The following is a 26945-nucleotide window of genomic DNA, read 5'->3' as shown; positions in this document are numbered from 1 at the left end:
GTTTTCTGAATTCAATAGGAAAGTAAAGTCTACCCCTTATTACCACTAAATCCAAAGACTGATAATTTGTCAGACTTATTCTGCTTTGGATTATTTGTTGGCTATTATAAATAGATTTAGAGAGGATACAGTACTTCCCATCTGTTTTTGACAAGGATCTTCTTGCATTGGAATTCCTTCGCGCAATGACTTGCACTTGTAGTTGAAGTCTCTTGAGTAATTTAAAGTGAAGTTGAAAATATGAAAGGAAAATATGCTTGTAGTTAGGAAAACAATCCCTGTTAAATTTACTGAAAACAAGTAGAAGTATACTTTCATTCTGCTCATTGCAGCTTTAATAAGGAAAATCCAGGCCAAGCTGCACTGTATGCTTACATACGTGTCTGAGTGGCTGTGTTAACTTGGATAATTGTTTTGTTAAGTTAATTGAACTCATTCTGATTAGAGATTCCCACTTAGCTGTGTTACGTGGGCGCTAAATCAAAAAATCTGATAGTACATATGTGTATGCATTTCTCAAAATATAAGTCAGGATAGAACTATGACAAGCCTGTATTATTATCTTAACCCCATTTTTTTTACCACTCCATTATTTACCAGAGTGGTAAAGGAGAATCTTGCCAGTCATAGCTGACCACTGTCTAGCAGAGCCTCCATTGCTCATGACTATACTTTTCCTGTATTCTTCCTTCTAGCCGGCTTCCTCCCTCCTTCCCTCCCTCTTTGCTCCCAGTAGTTTGTTGTTATTGTTTTACTGTAACTCTTCTCCTCGTCTTCAGTCCCACAGACTAGATTGTTCTTAATAAAATCAACAGTGTGAGTGGGTTGTGCTTACAGTGTATTCTGGAGCGAATTGTGTTTACATTCATTCACTTACTGTCTCAGAGACACTGCTGCAGAAGCCAACCCTCTCACTCTTGGTTTTATGCACCACCCAAACACACTGAGTTGTGTCTGTGTCATTGCAGGTAATGGGCTGAACTCGCCACACAATGGTGAGAGGGAGAGCGGGGCGGAGAGGCAGTCCACCATGCCCCCTAGTGTCCCCATACGGAAGGATAAGAAGGACGTTCCGGTAAGCAGACGGCAAAGGAAGAGTAGAATTTGGCAACCAGCTAAAATTAGAACATATATCATTGTTTAGCTGCAGATTAATTGTTCCTTGCTTGTCCTAGTAACCCCTGTTTTGTCTTTATAATATGTATTTTTAATGTGTGCGTGTTTTTGCCCTAGACGCCTATCAGTAATGGTCTCCCACCAACACCTAAAGTTCATGTAAGTATCTTGTTTTATAAAGTTCTTGTTTTATTTAACAAAAAATAGATAGTTGGGTTAATCTGAGTAGTGTTGTGCAGAGTCCCAAACACAGAAACTCTTTAGAAGGAAAAGATCTTCACATAGTTGTATCCATTTGGTTACTTGAACACCAGCCAAGTTCTCTGTTCTCCAAGAGCAATAAAACCTCAATTAATTTTCAATGTAGATCTTTACAATTGCAAGTCTCGTGTGTTGCCTACATGTCCACTCAATGTTCACAGCTCCAATGTGTATAACCGTACTTCTGCTAATATTCATTCATTGTGATTCAAATGACGTCAACCATTTCAAGATACAGTTAACATTTCTACCAGACCAACAACAAACAAACAATTACAAAAATGAAAGAACTCGCCTGTAAAGCCTCATAGCCAACATTTTCATGTTATATATATATATATATATATTTTCTTTTTTTCACAGATGGGCGCGTGTTTCTCCAAGGTGTTCAACGGCTGTCCTCTGAAGATCCACTGTGCCACTTCCTGGATCAACCCTGACACCAGAGGTAACCAATAAGAAAAGCACTGAACATCAGCATCAGTTACATCCTGAATCAAACCAGCATTGCATTTCAGGGTTGTCTAACGTGAGCTGCTGCTTTAACAATTTGCAAAATGATTGTGTTTTTCAGACCAGTATTTGATATTCGGAGCAGAAGAGGGAATCTACACATTAAATCTCAACGAGCTGCATGAGACTACAATGGAACAGGTGAGACCAGAAATAATAGTAGTACACTATATGAAAATACTGACCACTGTTAAATGTGTCCTGTGGTATTCATGTATTTTATGCTCTATCAGCAAATAGAAAACAGTTTTGGGGAAATTGGTTTTTGGTACTGAAAGAAATAATGGCTACTAGTTGGGTTACATCAAATGTATTTTCTCTGTATCTGTCTGCAGCTCTTCCCTCGGCGGTGTACCTGGCTGTATGTCATGAACAGCTGTCTTCTTTCCATATCTGGTGAGTTTTAACACTTTGGGAATTGTTTTTTTTTTTTCTTCTACCATGTCATTTTGACCTGAAATTCGCCTTTATTAATGACTACCAATTAATTTTATTCTCACAACATCTTGTATCTTAAGTCAATATTATTCTTTACTTCAACAGTTTTTTTTCTGTCTCCTTTTGTTCCATTCAGGAAAAGCTTCGCAGCTGTACTCACATAGTCTGAGTGGTCTGTTTGAACAGGCCCGGCAGTTACAGAAGTTACCAGTAGCCATTCCCACACACAAGCTGCCTGATAAGATGATTCCCAGGTAACAGGAAGACAATGTTGTCAATTATTTTTTGAACTCGAATTCCTTTCATTAAAGGTACTTAATCAGTAGAATTTCAAAGATCCTCCACCGTTACTTTTCATCGACAAGCAAAACATCAATTTCAGTCCTAATCTATGTTTGAATCATCTGTGTAAGTCAACCTCAACACAAAAACCCAGATTAGAGACATATCGTTTTTGCCTGTTTACAGGAAGTTTGCTGTATCCAATAAAATTCCAGACACTAAAGGGTGCCAAAAGTGCTGCGTAGGTGAGTTTTGCAAAAGATGATTTCCTGTTTTGATGACTACTGATGTTGTTTATTTCATGACTGAAGTTCGCGCCTGACTTGATCTGACCTTACTGAAATCGTTCCTGTTACAGTAAGCTACATCGAAAACATAGAAGTAGTATTGGCAACACATTTCGAATATTACAGTGAGGACATAAAATGACAATGTTTTTCAACTCTGTAAAACAAGAAAAACTATAAAATAATCAATTTCACAGGAATCAAATAGTTTAATGGACACAGACAAAGTTCCTAATATGTCTTACTTAAGTGACTGATAACTTGTTGTTTCCATGCAGTTCGTAACCCGTACACAGGCCATAAGTACCTGTGTGGAGCCTTCCAGTCCAGTGTCATGCTGTTGGAGTGGGTGGAGTCCATGCAGAAGTTCATGCTCATCAAGGTCAGTTTTGCTCTCCTCTAAACTCCTCATTTCTGTCTTCTCCCCTTCTTTTTTTCAGATCAATCAAGACGAAACACACAGGCACATTTTTCAGAAGAATGGCTAATTTATTCTATTAATATATGTTTAAGTTTGAGCTACTATATCTGCTCTGTATCCTAGTTTTACAGCTCTGAAATGCTGTCTTTTTAATGCATTTTAGATACAGATGATTTTCACACCATTAGAAATTCTCCATTTATCATGTCTTTCTGTAGCAGAACAGATAAGACTACGGATTCTAATAAATCTCCTTCTTATCTGCCTTGCCTTCATTTTGACAGAACATTGACTTCCCGTTACCGTGTCCGATGGAGGTCTTTGAGATGTTGGTGGTCCCCGAGCAGACCTACCCTCTGATCTGCGTGGCGGTCAGCAAAGGAACGGAGCTCAACCAGGTGGTCCGATTCGGCACCGTCAACCCCAACTCTACCTCCTCCTGGTTCACAGAAGCAGGTGAGAACGTCTTCTCCTATGTTAAACCGACAAGACTTGATATTGTAGATGTGACCAAAATAATAACATAATCCTTCTTCCTCTCTGCAGACACACCACAGTCGTGCGTGATTCATGTCACTCAGCTAGAGAGAGACACCATCCTTGTCTGCCTCGACAGTAAGTGACTCACACGTTCTTAGTCATCTGAACATTCACATTGTGTAGTTTCAGCTGTTTCAGTTCACAATTCTCCTGTTTTAACTGAGTTTTATTCTGCCACTTCCTATGTCTTCTCCACCTCTTTCTGCAGGATGTATAAAGATAGTGAACCTCCAGGGCCGGTTGAAATCCAGCAGGAAGTTGTCAGCTGAGCTCACCTTCAACTTCCAGATCGAATCCATTGGTAAAGGACTGGAAAAGTTTCTTAAATCACTTAAATACTTCTCATAACATAGGGCTACACACATTCAGTATGACCAAAATGTTCTGAGACTCACCTCTCATAATTAAGAGAACTAGAAGTGACATGTATGTCTCAGTTGGATTTGTACAATACAAGCACTCCAGCTACTTATTGATCATGTTCACGTATTTTTGCCCCATAAAAATAATCCTTGTATGTGTTTCTCAGTTTGTCTCCAAGACAGTGTCCTGGCCTTCTGGAGGCATGGCATGCAGGGGCGGAGTTTCAAGACCAACGAGGTGGGATACTGAGCTCTCTGTATATGAGAGTATTTAAAAATAAAATAAACACCTGAGGAGCCCCTTGGATCATGTTCACTTCTAGGCCCCACTACAAGATCACACTAAATGTGAGATTATAACAGGATTTTGATTAGTCCCCTTGTCGCTGCCAGCTGACTACAATATTAGTGCGTTAAAGCCAGGTTAATGGTTTTGCATCAGATGTACACATCAGTGCGGCGCAGCTACGTACTGTGCATTGTAACCTGAGCTGCACGTTCAGATCTATCACAGCATAAACCTGTGATAGCTCTGTAATGCCTTTCCTCCTACATGTCCCTCAGTAGCTGGATAAGCAGAGTCAATTCTCCCTCCTTCTGCCTCCTGCTCACCATTGACTCAGACGTCATCTCTCTGTCGTGCGTTGCAGTGATCTCAGCAAAAGCAACTCTTGTTCGACACAGATTAGCTCCAACTCCACAAGAGCCCCTCAGTTCATGTCGCCATTGTTCGAGCACACCGAGAAACTCAACCCAAGTGGCTAGCGGCCAACTAGCACTTTAGCGACATCATTACAGAACGATGCTGGCACACCAGCGCACAAGTATAAATGCTTACAATGGTGTAGCCTGTTACAGTGAAGGCTCTGCTTAGATCCATTGGAAGAGTATAAACCAAGTCACATAGAGCATGATGTAGGTTGTGCAGACTTTCAGACTTGCATAATTAGTAAATGACACACATAATTCTATCTGGTATTATGACAATAATACAGTTCCACATCATTTTGTCGCCACAAACTGAGATGAACTGTATGCAGTCTCTCAACAATCTTAATTTTCATTATATACATGCCATCTGTGTGATCAGAAATGTTGGTCAGGACAACAGTATTTTAATAATATCTTGCATGATCCAACATTTTCCCTGCTTTGATCTTGTGTCTTTTCTCCTTCATCAGATCACGCAGGAGATCTCTGACAGCACACGCATCTTCAGACTACTGGGATCAGACAGGTGACAAACGCAAACCAACACATGCACACAACCCTCCCACTTCATACCACTCACGCACCCAGACACTCTTAGCTCTCTGTTAACATGCTGTCTGATGTCTTAGAGATCCAGAGGCCGAGGACAAAGGCCTCACTCTACCCAGGTACACTCACAGCTCACTGGCCACAGACGGCCTAAACCTCTGCCTCTTTCTGTCGGGAATCTCGAGGCCTGCTTGATGTTATTGTTCAGTAGCATTTAGACTCTGGGGGAGAGAAAGTGTGCCTACGGAAATGATGTTCTTTTGGAGATTTGACATGTTAAGATATGAGAACATAGACACCAGAATCATCTGTATCAGGACTGGCCTTTAATCTTGATTTAAAAACTGCAGATGTCAAATATTGCAAGATTTGTGTCAGGTTGGTAAAACCTGCACAAATTAACAAGAACTACACAAGAACAGGCTGGGTAATTATGGTGTCTATTGTCTCATAACTGAGAAGAGTCTCTTTAAAGTGTAATGTGTGAATGTGTGAGCCTTTGGGAGCCGCTAAAGAGTATTAACACGTTTCTCACAATTTTCCTCAGTGTAAACAGAGTACAGGGCAAGTCAACTCCCTCTGCTGCCTTTTCTTCCAAATAACAGGGCTTTTACAGGCTTGAACCATATCCTGTGTGGGTCGCTGGCTGTCTTCACTCTTTATTTTATCCAGTAACATATTCAACTTGGTCAGACTAAACTAATAACATGCTGTATATCAGGCTGGGATGTTCTTTTGTGTGGGATATAAAGGTGAAATGAAGTGAGATGTTTTTTTGTTTTGCCGTCCCTTGAAACAAACCCTGACACTGTTCTTGTGTTTTTTGCTGACATGTTTGTGTTGCAGGGTGGTGGTGCTGGAGAGCAGGCCTACAGACAACCCTACAGCCCACAGCAACCTCTACATCCTGGCGGGCCATGAAAACAGCTACTGAGACACTCGCACACAAACATACTCGCACATTAAGACACTCTCTTAAACACCCCATCACTATTGCAGATGAGGGAGTAAGCGCCACACCGCTAACCCAGCCTTCACCTTTTCACCTGGCTGTGTGACTGGGAGATGAGCAGTTCATTGGGGGGAGGGGGGGGGGGGGACGCGCTGATGTGGATTCCCAGTTGCAGCCAGTTAAAATGCACCGCAGTGTTATATGTGTATCAGTGAAGTGTGTTGTATTAAAGCAGCGGGTTGCGGAGCTGCTTCAGACAGGGCGAGGGTCTAAACCGCTGGTCTGAGGTCAGTCTGGGTTGAGATAACCGGGAAATCTCATCTCTGCAACTCTTTTCATCTCGCCTACCCCTGCATAATGTACACTGGGAAAACAGCATCCAGCACGGAAATCTGAACACTACTTCTACTACTAGTTCTACACATACTACTACTACTACTACTACTACTGCTACAGCTACTCGCGCTAAAGCTTCACAAACGGGCCATCTTGCACAGAAAACCCACCTTTCTCTCTTTTATCATTTTTCCTTATGTCTCCTCCTTCCCTTTTTCCCCCACTTTTTAAAAACTACCCCTTTATTTATTGTGGCATGTTGTAACTTTAACAACCGGGATGACTTTCCTGTTTTTATTTGTTGTAGTTTTTTTGTTTTTGTTTTGTTTTTTTAAAGGATAGTAAAGAGAAAGCAGACTAAAAAGCTTCGCCACTTTCGCTAGCATCAAATTCCAATACCACACCACACAAGTGCTTAATTGACCTCTATTTAATTGTTGTAAATATAAATGTAGTATTTTTTTGACAGAGACGAACACTAAAAAGACTGGTCGTGTAGATAGGCGTGTGTATAGTTGCTCTGTACAACTGTGGAGACGGAACAGAGACAAACGGGCGTGGAGGATATGACAGTAAATACACTATCGAGTTCCTTGATCATGTGACGAGGGTCAGGAACACCCCTGCAGTCTCCTCAGGCGGACAGCTTTAGTAATCTGATATTACTCTTGTAATGGTGTAGAGCTCAGGATTGAACTGAGCCAACACGGGAAGTGACACGGATCGGTCATATTCACTCTGCATGCCAACGTAACTTCCTGCTTGTATGCACCATAGCAACTGTCGTCAGGGCAGCGGAGTTCTGTTCATTTAAGTTTTTTTTCTTTTTTTTCTCCACATCATCCTTTTCAATTTTTTTTTCTTTTTTTAATGCTGTTTTAATCAGAATTTTTTTGTTCTCTAATGCTATTTTTTACTTTTATTGAACCACTGGTGTTAAGAATTTGCACAGAGAAAAATGTATTTCATAAACAAATGTGATGTCATTATAATATATGGTCTTGTGTGTATGCACAGTGTGAGAGAGTGTATGCGTGTGTGTTTGGGTAGACATTGAGTGTGCACATACAAGTGCATCGTGTACAGATCTGGTCTTTAACAGGTGGCAGATGTGTTGGCGGTCAAAGATCATCGAGAGATTTTAAAAGCTGGATTTACACAGAAATAACAAGAAATTACATTTCTACAAAATTCCTGCTATATATTCGTCAGTAGTCATAATTTAAAGCATTCATTTTATATCAAATTAATTAATTAAAGGACTTCTGTTGAACAGTTATATAAACTAATCGAAATTCTGATGATTTTTTTACTCTACTACTTATAATTATTTAAACGTTTTTTCAAAGACTCTTGCCGGTGGTAATCTAAAATTTAAAAAAAAGTAACCCTGGTTTCTCTGAGTGCAACTCGGTTATGAAACAAGTGTTTATTTTAACCAAGCGAAGAAAATTTGGAGTCAGACTGTTGCTCCTCATTGTATTTCTGTGTAATTTCTCGTATTTTATTTATCTCGGTAATAATCTGAGAGGTTTTTGTCTTCAGCCTTCACTGCTGTGGCTTTTTAAAGGCCGACGTCTGTATGAGAGATCGCATACATGGCGTGCATGTAGATGTGCACTGTGTGGTGTGTAGAGGAGTCTACAGTTGGCAGTACACTACCAGACTTTACAAGCTGTGACACTCGAGGTTGCTTCTGAGAACATAGACACTAGTTTAGTTTGAACCTAACTGAGATACCATCTGTGATGCTGACATCCTACAGAGCTCTGGGTCTTTCTTTAATTTTTTCATTTATCTCCGAATATGAACAGGGGAAAGCTTAAGTCTGTTAATCAACCAGAGATGGATAATTAAGAAAATGCATTACAGACAACGATAAAACACTCCCGAGAAACTTCTACATCAGTGAGGAGCACAAAGTGCTAGTACATAATGACATGCAGCTGATTATCAGTATGGCCACAGTGATATGTCTGGTTGTTGGAGGTTTTTAATACATCTTTGTACATGTCATCAGTGATTTATTTAGTTAAAAAAAAAATCATTTGAAAGCAGAGAAGCAATGACAGCGTTATCTTTTAAGGTTAGCTATAGAATAAATGGGATCATCCAAGTTTCAGCTGATGTGTCCCTGAATGTTGTGAAGGTGGCTACATAAGCGTCACCATGTTGGGGACAGGTAACTGAAAAAGTAATGTACCAGCCTTCAGATTCTCCTGGACTTCATGTTTCCCTTTACATACAGTGAAATGAATTTCATAGTTGATAGTGTCATACTATATTTTTGGTCAATTTCTGGTCAATTTTTGGTCAATTTTCCAACATGACGCCCCCCCCCAAGCATTCAGAGACAGGAATCAAACTAACCCCTGCACACTATTCACTATGTTTTTATGGGATTTATTTGTGGACAAACGGATCATCTCACTGATTATAAGAGTTCGAGTCCACAGTTTGAATATAAATTGTAATTTTTTTATGGTCTGTGCACACGTTTCTTAAAATAAAGAGTGCTCCTTTGCACCTGAAATACGCATCATGCAAAACTAAAGCCTTCGCATTACAGCCATAGAAAAGATGAAATCTGATGGTTTGTTAGCAAACACACAACATATTTTCACTATTTATATTTTTAAAACACTTTTCTTAAAGAATTTTATCAGTAGCAAACAATAAAATGCATTGTTTTTGCTTTGGATTGCCTACAAAGTGCATTAGTGCCCCAGACGAGCGATTCAGCTTTGATGATGCAAATACATGTGCTTCCTGCCAACTAATACAGACTGGGCAAAATATCAGGGCTGTAGCCGAGTGTGTCATTTCAGCTAAAATCTATTCATTATTGTCAAAAGATGTTAGATATACCATCAAGCCAAATTAATCTGTTTTTGCAACTAGAATATCCATCAATATTGTCAGCCCAGCGTGACGTTCATTGTAAATTTGGTTTAAAAAAAAAAAAAAACATTCCTTAATACTAGGGCTCAGTTTATTGTCAAAGAACGTATATTTGACTCTTTTTTTTTTTTTTTGCGTAATGCCAAAATACGTTGTTGAAACTTCTTATGGCCATATTTAGGTACAGTAGTCTACCTCGTGGTATGTGCTAGATTTAAAACTAAAACAATATGTCTGATTGTAAAGAAGACGTTAAACAAAACATGTTCTCTAAACTCTTAAATGTCTGTGTCCTCGCAGCGGATGTGTGTAAATGAACAAAAGATACTCAAATGTATCACGTGAGTACAAAGTAAATGAGATATTCCACTTAATAAGAGGGGAGATTTCTTTTCTTTTTTTTTTTTTTGAATCATAAGATTTAAAAAGATAATAATAATTAATCCTCACATCTTTGTGGATGTTTTCATGTGGCTCAAACGCAAACTCCAAGCAGTTGTATGCCTGTCCTTTTCTGCAGGGTTCATGACTTAAAACATGTTGGGAAAACTGTCTATTTAGCATAATCACAAAGTTCACATGGGATTGAATGACGCCCTGTTTCCTAACTTCCTGCCGCCGTGCACACGAGCTTAATCTGCAACCCTGAAAGCAGGTGCCAACATGGCAACTCTTTGTGCTGAAATCTTAAAAACCAGAAATCTGTTTTTTTCTAAACTCAACTGAGCCTGGATCAAATCACATGGAGAATAAGTCACAGGCCCCGCTTTGAGATGCTTTGCGTACCAGTTGTGTACATTCTCTCTATGACACTCACGGAAAAGAAAACAACTGGCGTTAATTTTCCTCCGCAGATTAATTTGGCTGTGAGTTATTTCCCAAGGCTGTTTGATCCAGGTCTCCTCCCGATCTTAAAACACAGAAGGTCACGTCTGTTCTGTTGCTTTTACATCACCTTTGTCTGTTGCTTTCATAATGCGTACGTTATGAAATGTATATAGTGTAAAATAAAAATGGGTTTGTTTTACATACTGTATAATTGCCTATATTTTGTTTCAGAAGTGTAACAGATTTATGAGATGACAGGTTAACACATTAAAGAAGGAACTGAAGCGTTTGGTGGCTTGTGGTCATTTCTGATGTGCAGCAGACGTGTTGACGCGTCACAGGAGGACAGGAACTACAGAATTGGAGGAAGAGGAAAGAATTAATCATGTCCTGATTGTGTTTCTCTGCTTTAATATGGAGTCCCTGCTATTGTGCTGTGCCTTTTATACTGCAAGTCAAAATGTTTCCTGTGAGTAAGGGTGTGCTGTATTATGGTAACGTCTTATAGAGCTAAAAAATAATGATCAGCAGTAACATTATGGCCACTGACTGGTGAAAAACACTGATTATCTTGTTATCACGGCACCTGTGGGTGTGATATGCTAGGCAGTAAGGTAACATTTTACCCTACATGTTTATGTGCTAGAAGCAGGAAGAAAATGGGCAAGGGGAAGGATTTGAGCATATTTGACAAAGGACAAATTGTGATGGCTTGAATACTCAGACAGGGAATCTCTAAAACTGCAGCTGTTGTGAGGAAGGAACAGTGGTGAACCAGTGGCAGGGTTATGGGTCACGGTCAAGGCTCACTGAGGCGTATTGGGAGCAAAGGCTGGACAGTGTAGTCTGCTCCAACAGGCGAGATACTGTAGCTCAAATTGCTGAAAAGTCAGTGCTGGTTCTGATGGAAAGGTTTCAGAACGCACAGTGGATCACGTTGGTGGTTCAGGAGTTGGAGTGGGTTGTCTGTGAACCAGAGGGTTAGCATGGAAACATAATGGAACCCTGCGTTTCTTCAAGCGCCTGGCACTGGTGAGTTAAAGTGTGAACGAATGGGTGGGTGTGAAAAGCGTCAAGTAAATAAAAGACCATAACCTACAGAGGTCTACTGGAGTCCATACCTCGACAGGTCAGGGATGTTTTGGCATTTGGATTTTTAAGCTTTCCTATTTCACACTTTAATCCTTTATTTTAGTCATAGATCACCAGACCTTTCCAACCTTTCCAGCATAAGACTTCGTAAAATACTGTATGTTGTAGTGACTGTGGCGTCAGTCATGAGATTTTATTCCTTCTCAGGATAGTTTTCAGGAAAACATTTCAGAAAATAATTTATTTAAAAAAAAAAAAAAAAAAACAGGACCATTTTTTTCTCACAAGAAGGTTTAGTTTATCTTTAGCTGATAATTTAATTATTTCAATAATTAAAATATTGTTGTTACCACAGAGCTGTTTAAGTGGCTCTTTGCTATTTTTAATTCCTTTCATCATGTAATGACTTCAGGTTCATAGTCCGACTCCTTAAGGAGCTTGGACAATTAATTCCTTCAAAATTTTAAACTGTTTACTGTTTCTTTATATTATTTCAGCAGCAGGTTCTACTCAAACCAGAACCAAACATCTGATTCAAGTGACTTACTTCCTGCTGAATGTGCGTATGAAGGGTTGAGAGGTGATACAATGTCTGATGATGGCTCAGTCTGTTCAGTGTGACTGACAAATACTCAGTGGAGAGCTTTATTGAACATTGTGACATCCTTCTCTCTTAACAAAACAGTTCAGTGCACAATAATAATCACCATCAAGAAGACAAACATTTCCTGTTCTATCTTTAAAACCACACGTACACAAAATACAAAATAAAACAGCTTAATATATTTTTTTTTTCTCCTGAGTATATGCAACTATATGATTCTGGATATTGCTAGATGAACTGGAACAATGTCAGGTTTGAACTTGAAGCGAAAACAAAACCCTTCATACATAGAGTAAAACGCAAAACAAAGATGTTAGTTACCTCGAAACCATAAAGAAAATGAAGACAGCAGGTTTATTTACAGCATGGGGGTAAATGTGCCCTCTAGTGGTCAGATTTGTCATCATATATTCACATATTAATTGACAAAAAAATTCATTTGTTCTCTTAACTGTACAATCAGCCTCTGTTTATTGTGTAATTTAGGAGCAAGTCAATCTTAACCTAATGAATTTTTATAAAATAACTCTAAAAACAAATGTGCCATCGGTCCATGGTCCAAACATGTCAAGTGCTTTCCCTCAGTGTGAAGGCCAGGGGTAGGATAAATAAAAATCGCATTTAAACTTTATATTTAGAAGAAAAGTAGCATATTTAAACGGTGTGTACCTGTACAGCATCTATACAGCAATTGTAAAAATAGAAATAATAATAAAAAAAAAAAAAAAACGGGGTCTCAGCTAAACATGTACATTCTTCACTACATATTCAGTCTGGTATTCATGTGTTTGTTCATACAGCTGTGCCGCGGTTGATCTCCAGTGGGACCAGTTTGGGGTTCTTCCCCTGCGTCTCGTGTTCGCCGTTGTTTTGATTTTCTGAGGTTTTCTCGCTTCCCTTCTCCTTCTTCTCATCACCTGACCTAAAAGAAAGAGGAGGGGTAAATGTGAAACTCCTGTGTCTTAAAATGGTGCAAAAGAACTGCAGCTTTTGAAGGCTAAACATTTATTTCTTTGTTGCCTTCCTGATGTCTCTGGTTATTTTCTTTTAATCTTTTAGTTAAAGCAGCTGCTGTATCACAGTCCCATCATCATTCTCACTTCTTCTTGAAGAGTTTCTTAAATGAGCTCCTGAATCCTCCTTTGTCCTTGCGACTCCTCTCACTGAAGGGGGTGTGGTTATTCTCCTCTGCCCCGCCCCTCCACTTGGACTCATCCCCCCATGACTGGACTCCAGGGTCCTGGTGGGCCTGAACACAACATTGCATTTACTTCAAATTTGGACTTCAAACAGATTTTATGCACAAGTCACATCTCAGCTGAAACCCACAATGTTGAGCAGTCCATGAAGATCTGGGCTCTGTTTCCCAGCATCCACTCTGGTCCCTGGGGAACTGTGGATCTTGCGGGATGGAGTAGAACATCCTTTGCTGCCTCTACTGCCCTGGCGCTCCAGTTTGGCATGGCTGCCCAGCCCCACCCTGTGCAGGTGATCTGATATCGGTCCTCCATCCAGACCACTCACTGTGTTCTCCATCTGCAGGCCGTTCAGTGACTACACAGTAGAGAAGATGTTGATTTGTACACATGCAAAAATGACTTGATAATATTTCTCTAACCTACCAACGTGCTCACCTTACTCTTACGCTGGCTGGCCTGGAGGGGGCGATGCTGATTGCGGCGCATCATCACAGCCTCATCCGGAGACACGCAAGCCCGGTTCGGTAGTCTGTTGTGACCATTCCTCTGACTTCCGCCGTTGCCGAAGACATCACGGGCCGTCAACACATTTGTAGCTGTTGCGTGATGTGGTCCAGAGGGGGCTTTGGGGCACTTCACGAAGGCAATGTCGATGGAGGAGTCAGAGGAGGCAGACGAGCAGCGGTCGAACATTGATGCATCGTGAAGGGAGCCTCCTTCCTCCTCATAGAGGCTCTCCATCCCAGGAGGGTCTGGAGGAAGGAGGAACTCCCCGAGGGCATCAGCCAGAGCAGAGCCTGGCTGGACCTGACGGAACTCAGTAGGTCTGGAGGGAAGATGGTGCCTATCGGACATCTCACTCTCAGGGATACTGCCAAGACCTGAAGGCCAAAGGTGGGTTAATTGGTTGAGTTATGGGACAGTTGGCCCAGATGCATTAAAGTGTTTCAGCAAAGGATTCTGGGACACAAAAAGAAACTTTTTCAACTTATCATGACGAACCAGACATTCCTTCACTAGGGCCCACAATGATTTGACTGCTTTCACTAAACATATTGGAAGCTGGTATGTGAAGCAACAAAAGAGACCTTGAATGAGAAGTTTAAATCCTGCCTCCAGCCTTTCATTCACTGTTCTATAATCCCACCTAATTTGAAGTACACCGATGTCTCCCAGTAATCCTTTCATTGCCAAATCAACATCAACCGATCAGAGAGAGATCATCTGATACAACAACCAGAAGCTTCTGTGAGCTCAGACCTGTTGGTTTGTGGTTCCGTGAGTCCAGATCGGGGTTCAAGAACGGGAGCTGGGAGGACCACTCTGTATCATAGCAGTGGGTTTCGGGATCTTGGTCCCGATCCCAGTCGTGGAAACGGTGAGACTGGATCTGCTCCAGGAGACACTGCTTCCTTAGCTTTGCGTTGCTAGCATGTTCCCTGTGGTGAATAATAAAGGACTCATTATTCACAGCTGACAAAAACCATGCGTTATAGCTCACATAGATAGCAACAAACTGGTTATAAATGTAAAGACACAGTTTCCCATAGCAGTTAAAGGAAAAATAACAGAGGTAGAATAAAGGAATATTGGAAAACAAGTCTACCATGTACATAATGTGGTTGGGAAATAATCTGTCAGGGCTATCAGATGTGTCTGTTCACTTTCTGCTGCCTAGTGGCCAAATAAGAATCAAATCAGCTTTCATAGGAAATCCAAATGATTCATATCAAAGAATAAAATAAATAAATGGAGTAGAAAACTGCTAGAGGACTGCAGAGTAAATACTCACAGCATTGCGCTACTGTAAGGATACGGTGAGCCCATGTTGTTGGCTTGAATCCCCGTCTCCACCGTCTTTAACAGCTGCTTCATGGTAGACCTGCACAGCAAAGTGAACACACACCCTCTATATATATATATATATATATATATCTTTGGACAAACTCAGGTCCATTATGAACAACGTTTACTATATGACACTATAATCAGGAAGAGAAGCACATTCAGAGACAGGCTGCTGTCTCTTCCCTTCCACACTGATGTCCCTCAGGACATACAACTCTACAACGCCTCCCTGTGAGGACAGAACTGGACTATGGCAAATCCTGACTGTGTCAATATTACATATATTATACAGAATGTATATATCTTATAGCTTAAATATCTTAACATTTACGTATCTTGTATAGTTTATACAGAATTCATCTATCTTACATATTTTTATACATATGTTTATATACACGTGTATATAACTCTATACAAACAATATATCTCATGACCAGTCCATATTTGATGCTCTTCTATATTGAATATATTGTATATTTACATTTGTATATCCTGCTTGCCCTATATTTTTATATCTTTATATACTGTGCACGTTGTATATACATCTCATATTTTCATATCCTTGCATATTGCATTTATATATCCTTGTATATATACTTTATATATATTTCTGCCTCATTATATTTTTTCAACATGAGCTGCAGTGTTGTTATGGTAGTGTGGTAGTGCTGACCTCTTCACCTCCTTGCGGTTGAGGAGCAAGAGCTCTTGGTTGTGCTGGAGGAGGTGGTGGTACTGCGCCGTGAACGACCTGAACTGCTGGATGCTCACCAGCAGCAGGTAGTAGTCTGGGTGGTCGGCATCCGTCTGCCTGAGCAGTCCCTACACACAGATACACAGAATATATATATTCATATGGGATTGAGATCAGTGCAACCAGAGTCACGTGTATCTCAAATATTACTTTAGCAAAAGAGTAGTAGCTTTCTTTGCTCTGTTTGAAGGTACCTACCAGCACCTCTGAACATATTTTGTTTGTTTAATCCATGCAACAAATAAAGAGTTTTTATATGCTGTATAAATGAGATCTAACAGGTAATTTGAGATTTACAGGAAGGCAGATTTTGTTACCTTCTGACATAACAAACATGAAGAATGACAAGAAAGTAAAGTTTGAAGTCGTGTATAGCATTTAAAACACCTCAACACCTCAAATAGACTTCATTTTCTTTTTATTCCTTGAAGTGTGCGTTGTGGGAATTGATCGATCACCTGTAGCAGCAGCAGGTACTCCGGGATCCTCTGAACCGGCTGAAGGAGCAGAGTGTGGAGGGAGGGTTTGGACTCATCACCCATTATGTCACACTGAAGGCAGCACCACACGGCCAGTCAGAGCACAAGGCGGCACGGGAGAACCAATGAGCATAGGAGGAGACACAGGTGTGAGAATTGTGACTTTAACAAAACCGAGGCTTAAAATCAACCTGCTAGGACTGCTCAGTCATTTCTGACTCAGGGTTCATCATTCATTCATAGCCCTCTCAGTCACATCATGCTCTGTCTCGTTCTGCGTTACCTCCACAAAGGCAGAAGATTTCATGGAGCTCGAGGCGAGCATGGTGACGACGGACAGACAGTCTGGGAGCTCCTTCAGGTAGGACACATAGAAGTCCAAGAAATCACTCTGGATGGAGACAGAGATAGAGAGAGAGACAATGTCTGGATTTGCATATACTGTATAAACAAATTACCTGTTGAAACATTCATCACTTCCTCTCCTCCCTTCTCTGTATGATACGTTATAGATTGTAGCAGACCATCATGTGCACACTCATTTGTAAAAATACTTAAAAACAAGCTCCATCTTCTTTGTGTTCTGCAGATCAGATGCATGTAATGACCGCCAAGAGTCACGTGTATCTCAAATATTACTTTAGCAAAAGAGTAATAAAAGAGTAACTGACACTGCATATTTTTCAATGCAGTGTCAGTTTCTTTTCTTTTCTTTTCTCCTTCTCTTCTCCCTTCGGCCATCGGTAAGAGAGGTCCCACACTTCACTGTGAACCGGTCTCTAATTTTCTTTTAAACAGCTCGGAATTCACACCAATTACTGCATTTCCTACCTCTCCCTCCGATACAATTACCCACACACTGGCTTTAATAGAATAGACTGATTAGCTTTAGCAGTTCTGGGCTGGCTTCTGAGTTTCACTTATTTGGGTGTGAATCAGCTCCTACTTTTATCCGTCCGGAAGAGGTCTTGGAGAGTTATGTTTTCGTCAACCGAGCTGTGGCGTCCTTTTGGCGCTCATTTGTTTTGAACAGTTCTAACAGGAGTCACTATTGTCTTTGCGCTACATCTGTATTCCAGCTCTCGACATGCCTCTGCTGGAATTTGACATTTCATTTAATGCCCGTCGTGGCTGCCACAGTGATTTATATTCATTATAATGGCCCTGTCGCGAGACCGAATCTCTGGAACAGATGAACTTGAGCTGAACTGCAGCGAGCGTTGAAGTGTTTTTTAATACAGTATTTAGTTTCTATATTCAATGCTGCAAATTGAGTAGGCAAACATAGGACGTGCTGTTCTCCTGTCACCAGTTTAAGTGTCTGTTTCAAGCACAATTACGAGAAATAAATCGGTGGCAATGTGAGCTGAAACCAGTAAAAAAACATTTAAAGGCAATTTCAGTTTAATAGATGACGCCACTGGAGCAGAGTGGATATGATTGGGCGGTATGTTACAGAAGTTTGAGGCAGTTCAGCCAGGAGTCAAACTTGCTCATAGCTCGCAAGCATGTCAGAAAGATGTGTCGGATCATGTAGGGCCTAATTTACAAGAGAGATGTGCTATGGCTGCTTTTTTTGACATTTGGATATTCCCGTCAGCCGCGTGTTACAGTAGACGGAAACTGTTTTTTTGACTTCCTCCTAGGACAATAAGATTCATGTACATCATTTCCATTGTTTGTAAATCAGGTTTTTACTGCCATTGTTGTGGCTCTAGGAAGTTAGATCATTGTCCAGGATCACAACAGAGTTTCTAGACTGTGTGACGGTTCACAGACAGTTGTGACTGACAGATAACTGACAGTTAGGACAATTCACAAGAGATTTTTTGTTTCAGTTTTCGAAGGATGAAATGGTTGCTTTCCAGTGTATGGACAGAGAAGTCTGTGGCTGATCTGGCTGTGTTTACTGGAGAAACAAATCAACACATGAACATAAAAATCATGGGTATGCAGCCGTGACGCAGGCTGCCGTGAGACGCGTTAACATCTGCAGAAATATGAGGAGAAGAAGAAAAAATCGGGAAACTCGGGAGCTGAAAGAAAACAGTAGCAGCTCTTCTGTGTTTACCTCTTTGCTGGTGAGCCTCATGAACACATCCCCCATGATGCCTTGCCACTGGCACTTGAGCACGCGTTCCTGCAGGGTGTGGAGGAGCTCGAGGTGCTGCTGGATCAGAAACCTCAAGCAGCTGGGAAACGGACTGAAGACGGCAAGAAAGAAAGAAGCATAGAAGATGAATGAACCGTTTGTCTCTCACGGGAATTTTCATGCAGACATTCTTAATTTTTGTCCTTTTCTGTAATATATATATATTATACTGTCATGTTGAGTTTATATAACAATGATCCATATGCTATGAAGATGTTCACTTCAGCAGTCTCAGCACACGTGACTCTGTCTTAGTACTTTTAAGAATAACATTACATAAAGACTACTCTTGGTGTTTTTTCTCAGATTTTATTAGATAAAATATTTCCAAAAACATATACTAAGTCTTTGAAAAAGTAGTCCTCTGTCTTCTGAGCTCTTCGGTCATCATTGGGAACTCGTGTGCTGATTACATTAACAAGCTGTGTGGTGTCTGCACTGTCTCGCTGGTGTTTATAACCTGCTTTTATTTGATTTATTTATTTCCTGTTCTCCTGTCACTGTAGGTCTCAAATTAGGTCTGGAGCCACTCCTAGAACATATTAAGTGTGGCTCTTTGTGTGTTTGTGTTGGCAGCGTCTGGGTTGTTCTTATTCTTCTAGGGTGTGTCTTTATTCTTAATAGCAAAAATTGTTGACGTGTGATCTTCCTACGGAGAACTCCAAATGCCTCCTCCTTATTTAACAGTGACTTATTCCAGTAATGTCCCTGTAAGATTCTGGGATGTGTGTGTGAGCTGTGTTTGTGCGCTGGTAGGCTTACCGTTTGTCTTTAGAGGTGAGAGTTTCTGATCCGTTGAAGGAGATGTTGGCCTTCAGCAGCAGAGACAGGTGAGAGACGTAGACTCTCTCTGACTCCAGCAGCTCCAGAGCTGCTCTCTGTCTCTTATCTGCACACGAAGCACAACATATTTGAAGTTTAAACATATTTCATTCGCTGTGCTTCGTCCTGAATCTGCAAAGACATCAGGTCTGCTGACCATTGTCCTCTGGTTGTCAGAAGAGCGTGGCTGAAGCTCAGGGGAGATCGAGCTTTCTCAGCTGAAGCCTCCAATCTCCAATCTGCATATTAGGCAGGCCCAGACACTGCCTGGTTGTAAAACTCACTTTTTATTGTTTGACATTTAATTCAGTTCGAGAGCTGCTGTTTTTATTGTGACTTTTTATTGTTTTAGTCTAGTGCTTTTAATTTGGCTTTTCTTTTACCTCTTCCTCTCCATTGTCTTTGTTTTTTTGTTCACTGTGTGTTTATGTGTTTTATGTATTTTTTTTTACAAGCTTCAGCTACTCTGTACAGCACTTTGGTCACCTTTTATTATTTTTTAAATGCTTTAGAAATAGATTGACATTAACATCTGCTTGTAAAAGCCAGAGACGTGCAGTGGGCCCCTGTTACTGGCTGATCTGCACCAACAGCAGATGTAGATGGTTTACCTCTAGATACTCAAAGTGATTTCTGATCCCAGTGTTAGATTGTGTCTTCTTCTTGACATTGTTTTTATTATTATTTTACCAAAGATATACTTTTACCTGCTGAGTTCAAATTAAAAGAAACAGTTTGACATTTTGGAAAATGTCTGTAAACGAGGAAACGCCTCTACTTGCTCTGTCCAAAGGTTATAAAATCCTCCCAGAGGGAACCACTAAAACTTGTTTTATTTTTTTATTTTTTTAAGAATTCAAATTGGTGGTTTTGCATTGTGTTTTATGGTTGACTTTGTTACCTTTGGATGGAGACAAGGGATCAGTTACCCTTTGCCTCCACTCTTGATTCTGAGCTAAACCAACTGTCAGCTGGTTATACTTTTAAAATTAAAACGATTCCTTTAATGCATGGTTTTAATTGATGCTGGTGAGGAAACCACAAGTAGTGTCAGTAATTGTATTTCTTACTGTTTTCATTCTGGCTGTTGTGACTCTCTGCCTCATCTCTACTCTTTCTGCTCTCTCCCCACTCTGGAGATTTGGAAGAACAACCCCTCTGCTGCTGCTGCTGCTGCTGAGAATCCTGAGCCTCCTGCTCGGAGACGGATGCTGCAACACACACACACACCAGTGTGATCAAGTGACTCCTGCAGGTCTGCCATTAGTTCCTCTTCACTGTCACCACCCATGTTTTTTTTTTTGTTTTTTATAATTTCTAACCTACGCCTGAATGTGGCACATGCACACTCACTCTGCGTGGACGTGGTGCTCCTATGCGGCGACCCGCTGTGTGGCAGACTGGAAAAAAAGTGCTGAATAACACTGAGGTCTGATTGGCTGGGCATGCAGATGTGCTCGTCCCCCGGTGCCGTCAGCACATCTGCCCTGGAGCTCTTCCTGCTGTTGGACCAAACCGCACAATCAACACAAGAATGGGTTTGTATTCACTAAGTAACACAACAAAGTCACCTTTTTTTAAAACTCTGCCAGGGATCATTTATTCAGAGAGATAAATCAGATCTGAAAATTGTCTCGTAATGTGCTAAACAGACGGAGATGTGGAGTTAAGATTAAATAAAAAAAACAATCTGTTTGTGAGGCACTGCTAATCGAATAAATGATGGTTCAGTCCTACCTGTGTGGAACTGAGATGATCTCTTTGTTTTCCTCTGAGTGCAGCAGTTCGATTCTCCTCTGCACTTCTCTTTGTCTGCTGGACACGTCCTTAATGTGAAACAACGCCACATTCAGCTCTTCCTGCAGGCAGATTTTAGGTTAATTAGTTTAAAACTGCTCTAGATTAGCTTGTGTGCTGGATTTTACAGTGTAGGGCACTAAGTCAGATTTGGAAAGGGAAATCCGCTGGTTTGCTTTATGGTACAAATCGAGAGGAGGAATAGAGGAGTAATGGCACAAAGATTTATGAAGAAAACTTGAAATGTATTTGCTGCCATGTAGACTTTAAAGCTTTGGTGCACCATCCAAGCTTTGTTGGTTATTGTAAAAATTATGTTCAACTTATTACAAACTGTGCGCTTCTCTGTAGTGTAAATAGACCTAAAATCCCGTAAAAGTTAAAAATTCACATACTTATGAGTAAGTCCCTTGTTTGTAGGTTAGTAAAGCTGCTGCATGTGTATAGATGCACTACACAGATGCCTGTCAGTATTCAAACTACAGTTTAAGAGCAATGTGTGTCTGAAGGAGCTGTCCAGTAGATTAAATTAGTTTACATTCTTAATAAAGTTCCAGTCAGATGCTCTAAATTATGTTACAGAGGCCTCTTGACCTCCTCGCCAGGAATAGATTCCGTGTGTGTGTGTGTTTTCTCTGTGTAACGTCCCCGGCACCTTGAATGTGTTGAGCGAGTTCTTGAGGCCCATTATCTTATCATCCACATCAGTCTGATGGGCCCGGAGCCTGTCTTCCATGCCCTGGTCCCTCTGGCGCAGCTCGCACAGCTCCGTCAGAGCAGTCTGGAGCCCCTCGCGCAGCTCAGCCACCAGGCCCTGCAGCTGCATCACAAGGAGAGATTTTAATGCATGATATTCTCCGCGGTGTGAATTCAGATTTGAGATTTGAAAGAGTTGGTTCTTGGCTTCTTTTATGTCAAAACTCTGACTTCTGTAAAATTTTCAAAGGTCTGGCATTGATTTTAAAATTCCTGAGTGTCTGAAGGGAATACACCTTCTACAAAGCTTAATAGTTTATATTTGGTTGAGTTGCTTATTATTTTAGGTTGCTTTATGTGCTCATTTAGATCTATTCCCTCATCTTAATGGATATAGATATAGCTAGATATACAATTATGGATTTCTTTGGCAGTCAGGAATTTATTTGATGGCACTGCTGATGTTTTTTTTTTAATCCTTTAGTTCCTGTTAGTGCTTCACTTTCTGTCTAGACTACTTTGATTTTGATTCCTCTTCATAATGATATTCTCAGTCATCTTCCGTGCCATCTTTCAGTTCCAGAGACTATTTGCTCTCTACAGGCATCTTCCCTTCAAAATAATAATAATAATAATCTACAAGCAGTGGATACTTTATCTGCTTTCTCGCTCTTTTCTCTGCGTTCCATTCTCCGTTTTCTCATGCAGGGTTGATTGAATTCATTTAGTGGGGATAACTGAATCAGCTCTCGGGAACATTTCATGGGCTGCAGCTCTCTCTCGCCCTATCGTTCCATCTCTCTTTCTCTCTCTCACTCTCTTGGTCATGTGAAAGGCATCAGGCAGGAGACTCAATGGAGCGTCTGTCCTGTTTCTTCCCGTCTCCTTTTCTGATAGTTGACGTTGCTGCGGTCCGTCTGTACACCTGGAGTCCTTGCAGCTTGCCTCATAGAGCTCGTTATTTACTTTGTGTGATGCTGTGGTTGGTTCCTTTAAGTAAGTCAGTAAGAGAGTCATTTAAGGGCTAACGTGTTTATAGGTTGATGAGGAAATAAGTGTCAAAAGTGAACTTGAAGCTACAATATAGTGCTTTACCTAAGACTCAGACTTCCTGCTCTTTAAACATGAAATCACGATTAGCCTCAAACTAGCAGACCGGCTCTACTTCGTTCTGCTGTGAGTTGCTCATCTTGCTAAACTGAATTTATTAAGAAGTTGCTTTGTGTTTTTATATCCCCAGTGACATAATGATCGCCATGTTGGATATAGGTATAAGTCCACTGGAACATTTACACTGTACAGCATATAAGGCAAATTCTTTGAACATTGCACACTCCTTTCAGATTTCCCAGCGGTTTCCACAGTAAGGAGTGGACTTCCGGCTTACAAGTCTATGTACACAGAGCTACTGGATATAGAAACCAGACGTCGATGGCTCTGAACTGGAAAGCTTCCTGTAAATTTCAGCTGGAACCGCAAATGTCGGATTTCCGAAATCAGAAAATCAGAGAAACCTCATCAACCCCATCCTAAAAATCTATTATGGATGCTCTGTACATCAGCGGCTGTGGCAGTAAGGGCCTATTGTTTAGTAGCACCTCTATGTGCTTAGGTTTCATTAAATCACTTGTACACACATTTCTAGCTTCTATGTCTGGTCCACACTGTTTGTATGAGCAAAGAAAAACAAACATGTTTTATGTTGTTATCAGCTGGTGTTGCTAACAACGTCTAACAACATTCTTCTCAACTTGCTGTACTTGCATTCAGCCGCCTCACGTGTGATGTCGCTCCCTCTGATTGTCAGCTTCTGTGGTAAATGGAAAGCAGCCACTTTGTGCTTTCACTTCTGTAACAACTCAAGATGTCTTCCTTTTGAAAAAGGTCTGAGTTTAGGACAGACATTATGCTGGCTTTTGATTTAGGCCCCCCCACACACACACACACCACACACACACACTTGACTGCACTGACATTTGACCTTTCTGTGACTTATTGCCCAAAGGTTTTCTTAAGATGCTGAGAGGAAGCATTCTTATGAAAACTGAAAATGTCATAATGAAGTAGGTGAATAGTAGCTCAGTGAGTTTAGTAAAAGTACACTATTTAAATGGAGTAATTAGACAGAAACGCCTTTACATCTGGATGGAAGGTTTGATTGACAGGACAGAACTTGGCATATAAACCATTGGTAACTTTGCTAGTAGTGATTGTTGATTTATTATTTCTCCCGCTTTGAGTTGTAAACAAAATCGAATATGAAGTTGACGGTGTTGCTGATTACCTGAGCAACCTCCAGACTGGCTGCATCCACATTGTCTTCTGTATCTGGAAAATAAACAAAAAATACAAATGGTGTTGAATTTTAACAAGGGAAAAAAAAAAAACGGTGAACTGATTATGCTTCGTATTTGTTGAATTTCAATCATTTGTTTATTGACATATTTTATCATAGGATCTTGTGCTACGTATGTACACCGTGTTGGATGATTTGTTGTGCTTTAGCACAAGTAAATGAGATGAGTTAAGAAACTCTGGATATGGAAAAAAAACTAGGAGAACATATCAGAAACTTTCAACTTGTTGACTGATTAAATGCAACGTAAAAGATGCTCTTCTTGGACTCAGCCTTGAGCGATGGACCTCCTCATTTCAAGTCAAAATACGCCTTAACTTCAACCAAAACCATCTTGAAACATATAAAGTGTTACATTCATTGTCTACCCATGTGTTACTTTAGGTAAAAGCAACAAATATTTGCCTCAGCAGTCATGTGCTACATGTACCAGGAAGAGAGGTTTGGTCATTTACACACAAGATCAATCATCCGTTTCATGTCCTTGTATGTCATGTCTTGTTCTTTTTGTAAATCTTTGTCAGACTTGTGGTTAAGTCTCCTCTTCGTTGTTCAGGGAGCAGCTCCATGAATTGAAGCTACTGGACTTTTCTGGACCTGATGCTCATGTGTGCAAAATGAACTGACTGTTAGTGTGCATGGGGAAATTAATATTTATGACAGATTTGTCTTTGAAATGCACTGCATTTGGCGACAGTTGACCAGTTGTGTAAAAGCACAATGCTTCGGTTTACTGGGGAAATGTCACAGGCCGAGGCTGCTGTCAAAACTGCAGAGGGTCATCTGAAACACGTCTTTAACATACATTATCATGCGTAATAGCCGAGGCTCAGACGCACAATCTGCTCCATGAAAGATCTTGAGAAAAAGAAGGGAAACGCAACGTCTGACAACTGAGGCTTTCTGTCCAGGAACACACAGTGTGTCAAATTTCCTCTGGCCACTTTGGTTTTAAGCTTTTTGGCTTCAGCAGTTGCAGGCCAGAGATAGCTGAATGTCACGAGTGGCCTCAGACTTCCAGACAAAAATGATGAAATCATTGCCATTAGGTAAACACAGGATGCAGTTCTGTAATCAGAGCATTGATAAGAAAACACATGATATACCTTGCTGTTCCTTCTGCCTGCTATGACATGAATGAGCTCTCCATATCTAATCCATGGTGTGAAGGAGTTCATTCCCTGTACTGTGGGACACTTTTTTGCTTTTATAATTGTGTAGCGTACAAGGCTCTTCTCCTGCAATATTAATGTTATTAAAGTCAGTTAAAGCAAGACTGATGTTTTTGATAATTACAACACAAAAACAGCACACATGTGTGTTTGGTAGACTTTAGTTTGAATGCTATACAAAACTGTTTCACAGCACACATTTTGACTTGTGACCCCAGGAAGCAAGTAATTGGTAACATCAGCTGCATCCCATTTAGGTGAGCCACTTCCAGAGTCCTAGGCGTGTGGAACCGAGCCATAACTAACGCAATTTGTTTCACCTTTGGCTTGGAAATACATATAGTGCCTGTATATAGATATAGAGATAGATATCCTTAAAAGACATTTTTGTATTTAAACATATCAATTCATATGTTGCTTTTGGATTCTATTCATTATTCCTTTATTAGATTTTCTTCATCCCCAAGAGCGAAAATATCAATTTTATGCTCTTTCCAGAAGCTGATGTTACAATGAATAGCTTTTTTTTTTTTTTTGGCTGAAAGACAGATTTTCCTGTCCTCTAGCCATATTGATTTAATAGATTTCTGCTGTTTCAAATTTAAAGATCTTTTCACGATAAACCTATTAGGGGTCACATCTGAAATCATATGAATTGCATTGTGATCAACAGCAAATCAAGAGGAGAAAATCTGAACACTACATGAGATCACTGACGTGTAGGAGAACACTCTCATTTAGATGTTTTGTTGCAAAAGTTGAAATAGGAAAAGCATTATAATGTTTCATATACTGTTAATAAGCACAGCAGTTGCATAACTTTAGTCCAAGAGCATCTTATCACTAATTCATATCTTTTAACTCTTGTTTTACCTTCTGTCATGTCCTCTGTCTTGTCTTCTGCTTCTGGTTTTCCATTCTCCATGTTAAGGTAGTCCTGTTGAGTCTGGTCCAGTGTCGTTCACGGTCGTCTGGTTGTGGAGATCTCGTCCAGCTCTAAACAACTTTCTCTGCCTTGTTCCTCTCCTCTGAGCCAACCTATCTTTCGCTGTGATCACTCACTTCTCCCTTCCAAAGCATGTGAGTCCTATGATTTCCCTTTTGTACAAAAAGCTCCTTGTCTTCAGAGAGCAGAAGGACAGAGGGTAAAGATCAGGAGGAGAGAGAGGGAGACATTTGTGCATCGTACAGTCTCATACTGTAGCTAACTCATTAGATTTAAGGAGGCGTGACTGGCTGTTAATGAGGATGATTTACGCAACTTCTGAGAGAACGCCTGGCATGGAAAAGCCAGATATTGCAGTGGGAAGGAGGTGAAACTAGCTGATTGTAGTTTCCTGCAATGAAAACTGGCACAGTGAGTAAAAGCCGGTTTGTATAGCTGCACTGTCAGCTCTAGATGTGCGTCTGTCTCTAGGACATGTGAAGGGTGTGTAGCCTGGTTGTTTTTCCTTCTTCTGCTGCTTCAACAGATAAT

At 40.6% G+C, this 26945-nt stretch overlaps 2 protein-coding genes across 9 annotated transcripts in view; one reads left to right on the top strand and one right to left on the bottom strand.

The window, feature by feature from the left end:
* The window catches only part of LOC311500375 (mitogen-activated protein kinase kinase kinase kinase 3-like), a 35162-nt gene extending 28605 nt beyond the window's left edge, over positions 1–6557 (top strand). For 6 of the 8 annotated variants that reach the window (XM_084561739.1, XM_084561737.1, XM_084561742.1 and 3 more), the window contains 15 exons: positions 969–1075; positions 1234–1275; positions 1741–1825; positions 1952–2031; positions 2226–2286; positions 2465–2582; positions 2797–2855; positions 3176–3279; positions 3603–3774; positions 3865–3933; positions 4067–4159; positions 4388–4458; positions 5402–5457; positions 5561–5599; positions 6327–6557. In XM_084561739.1, coding sequence (XP_084417865.1) covers positions 969–1075; positions 1234–1275; positions 1741–1825; positions 1952–2031; positions 2226–2286; positions 2465–2582; positions 2797–2855; positions 3176–3279; positions 3603–3774; positions 3865–3933; positions 4067–4159; positions 4388–4458; positions 5402–5457; positions 5561–5599; positions 6327–6414 — 1244 coding nt within the window. In that variant the 3' untranslated portion in view covers positions 6415–6557. The remainder of the gene's footprint in view (positions 1–968; positions 1076–1233; positions 1276–1740; positions 1826–1951; positions 2032–2225; positions 2287–2464; positions 2583–2796; positions 2856–3175; positions 3280–3602; positions 3775–3864; positions 3934–4066; positions 4160–4387; positions 4459–5401; positions 5458–5560; positions 5600–6326) is intronic. The other 2 variants (XM_084561741.1, XM_084561736.1) reach the window with 1 other exon arrangement.
* Positions 6558–12195: 5638 nt separating this feature from the next.
* arhgef33 (Rho guanine nucleotide exchange factor (GEF) 33) lies at positions 12196–26648 on the bottom strand. The gene is made up of 17 exons (XM_084562500.1): positions 26342–26648; positions 24225–24268; positions 21900–22064; positions 21185–21306; positions 20801–20949; positions 20518–20658; positions 19388–19514; positions 18545–18677; positions 16757–16864; positions 16453–16545; positions 15914–16062; positions 15185–15274; positions 14653–14831; positions 13828–14273; positions 13523–13747; positions 13294–13442; positions 12196–13115 (listed from the first exon to the last, which is right to left on the bottom strand). The coding sequence occupies exons 1-17, from the start codon at positions 26391–26393 to the stop codon at positions 12986–12988; spliced, it is 2502 nt and encodes an 833-aa protein (XP_084418626.1). The 5' UTR covers positions 26394–26648; the 3' UTR covers positions 12196–12985.
* Positions 26649–26945: the final 297 nt, after the last annotated feature.

The sequence above is a fragment of the Chelon labrosus genome (assembly GCF_963514085.1).
Source record: "Chelon labrosus genome assembly, chromosome: 15".
Lineage (NCBI taxonomy): Eukaryota > Metazoa > Chordata > Actinopteri > Mugiliformes > Mugilidae > Chelon > Chelon labrosus.
Note: the sequence above shows the minus strand (reverse complement) of the source record. Positions and strands in the feature narration are given on the sequence as shown.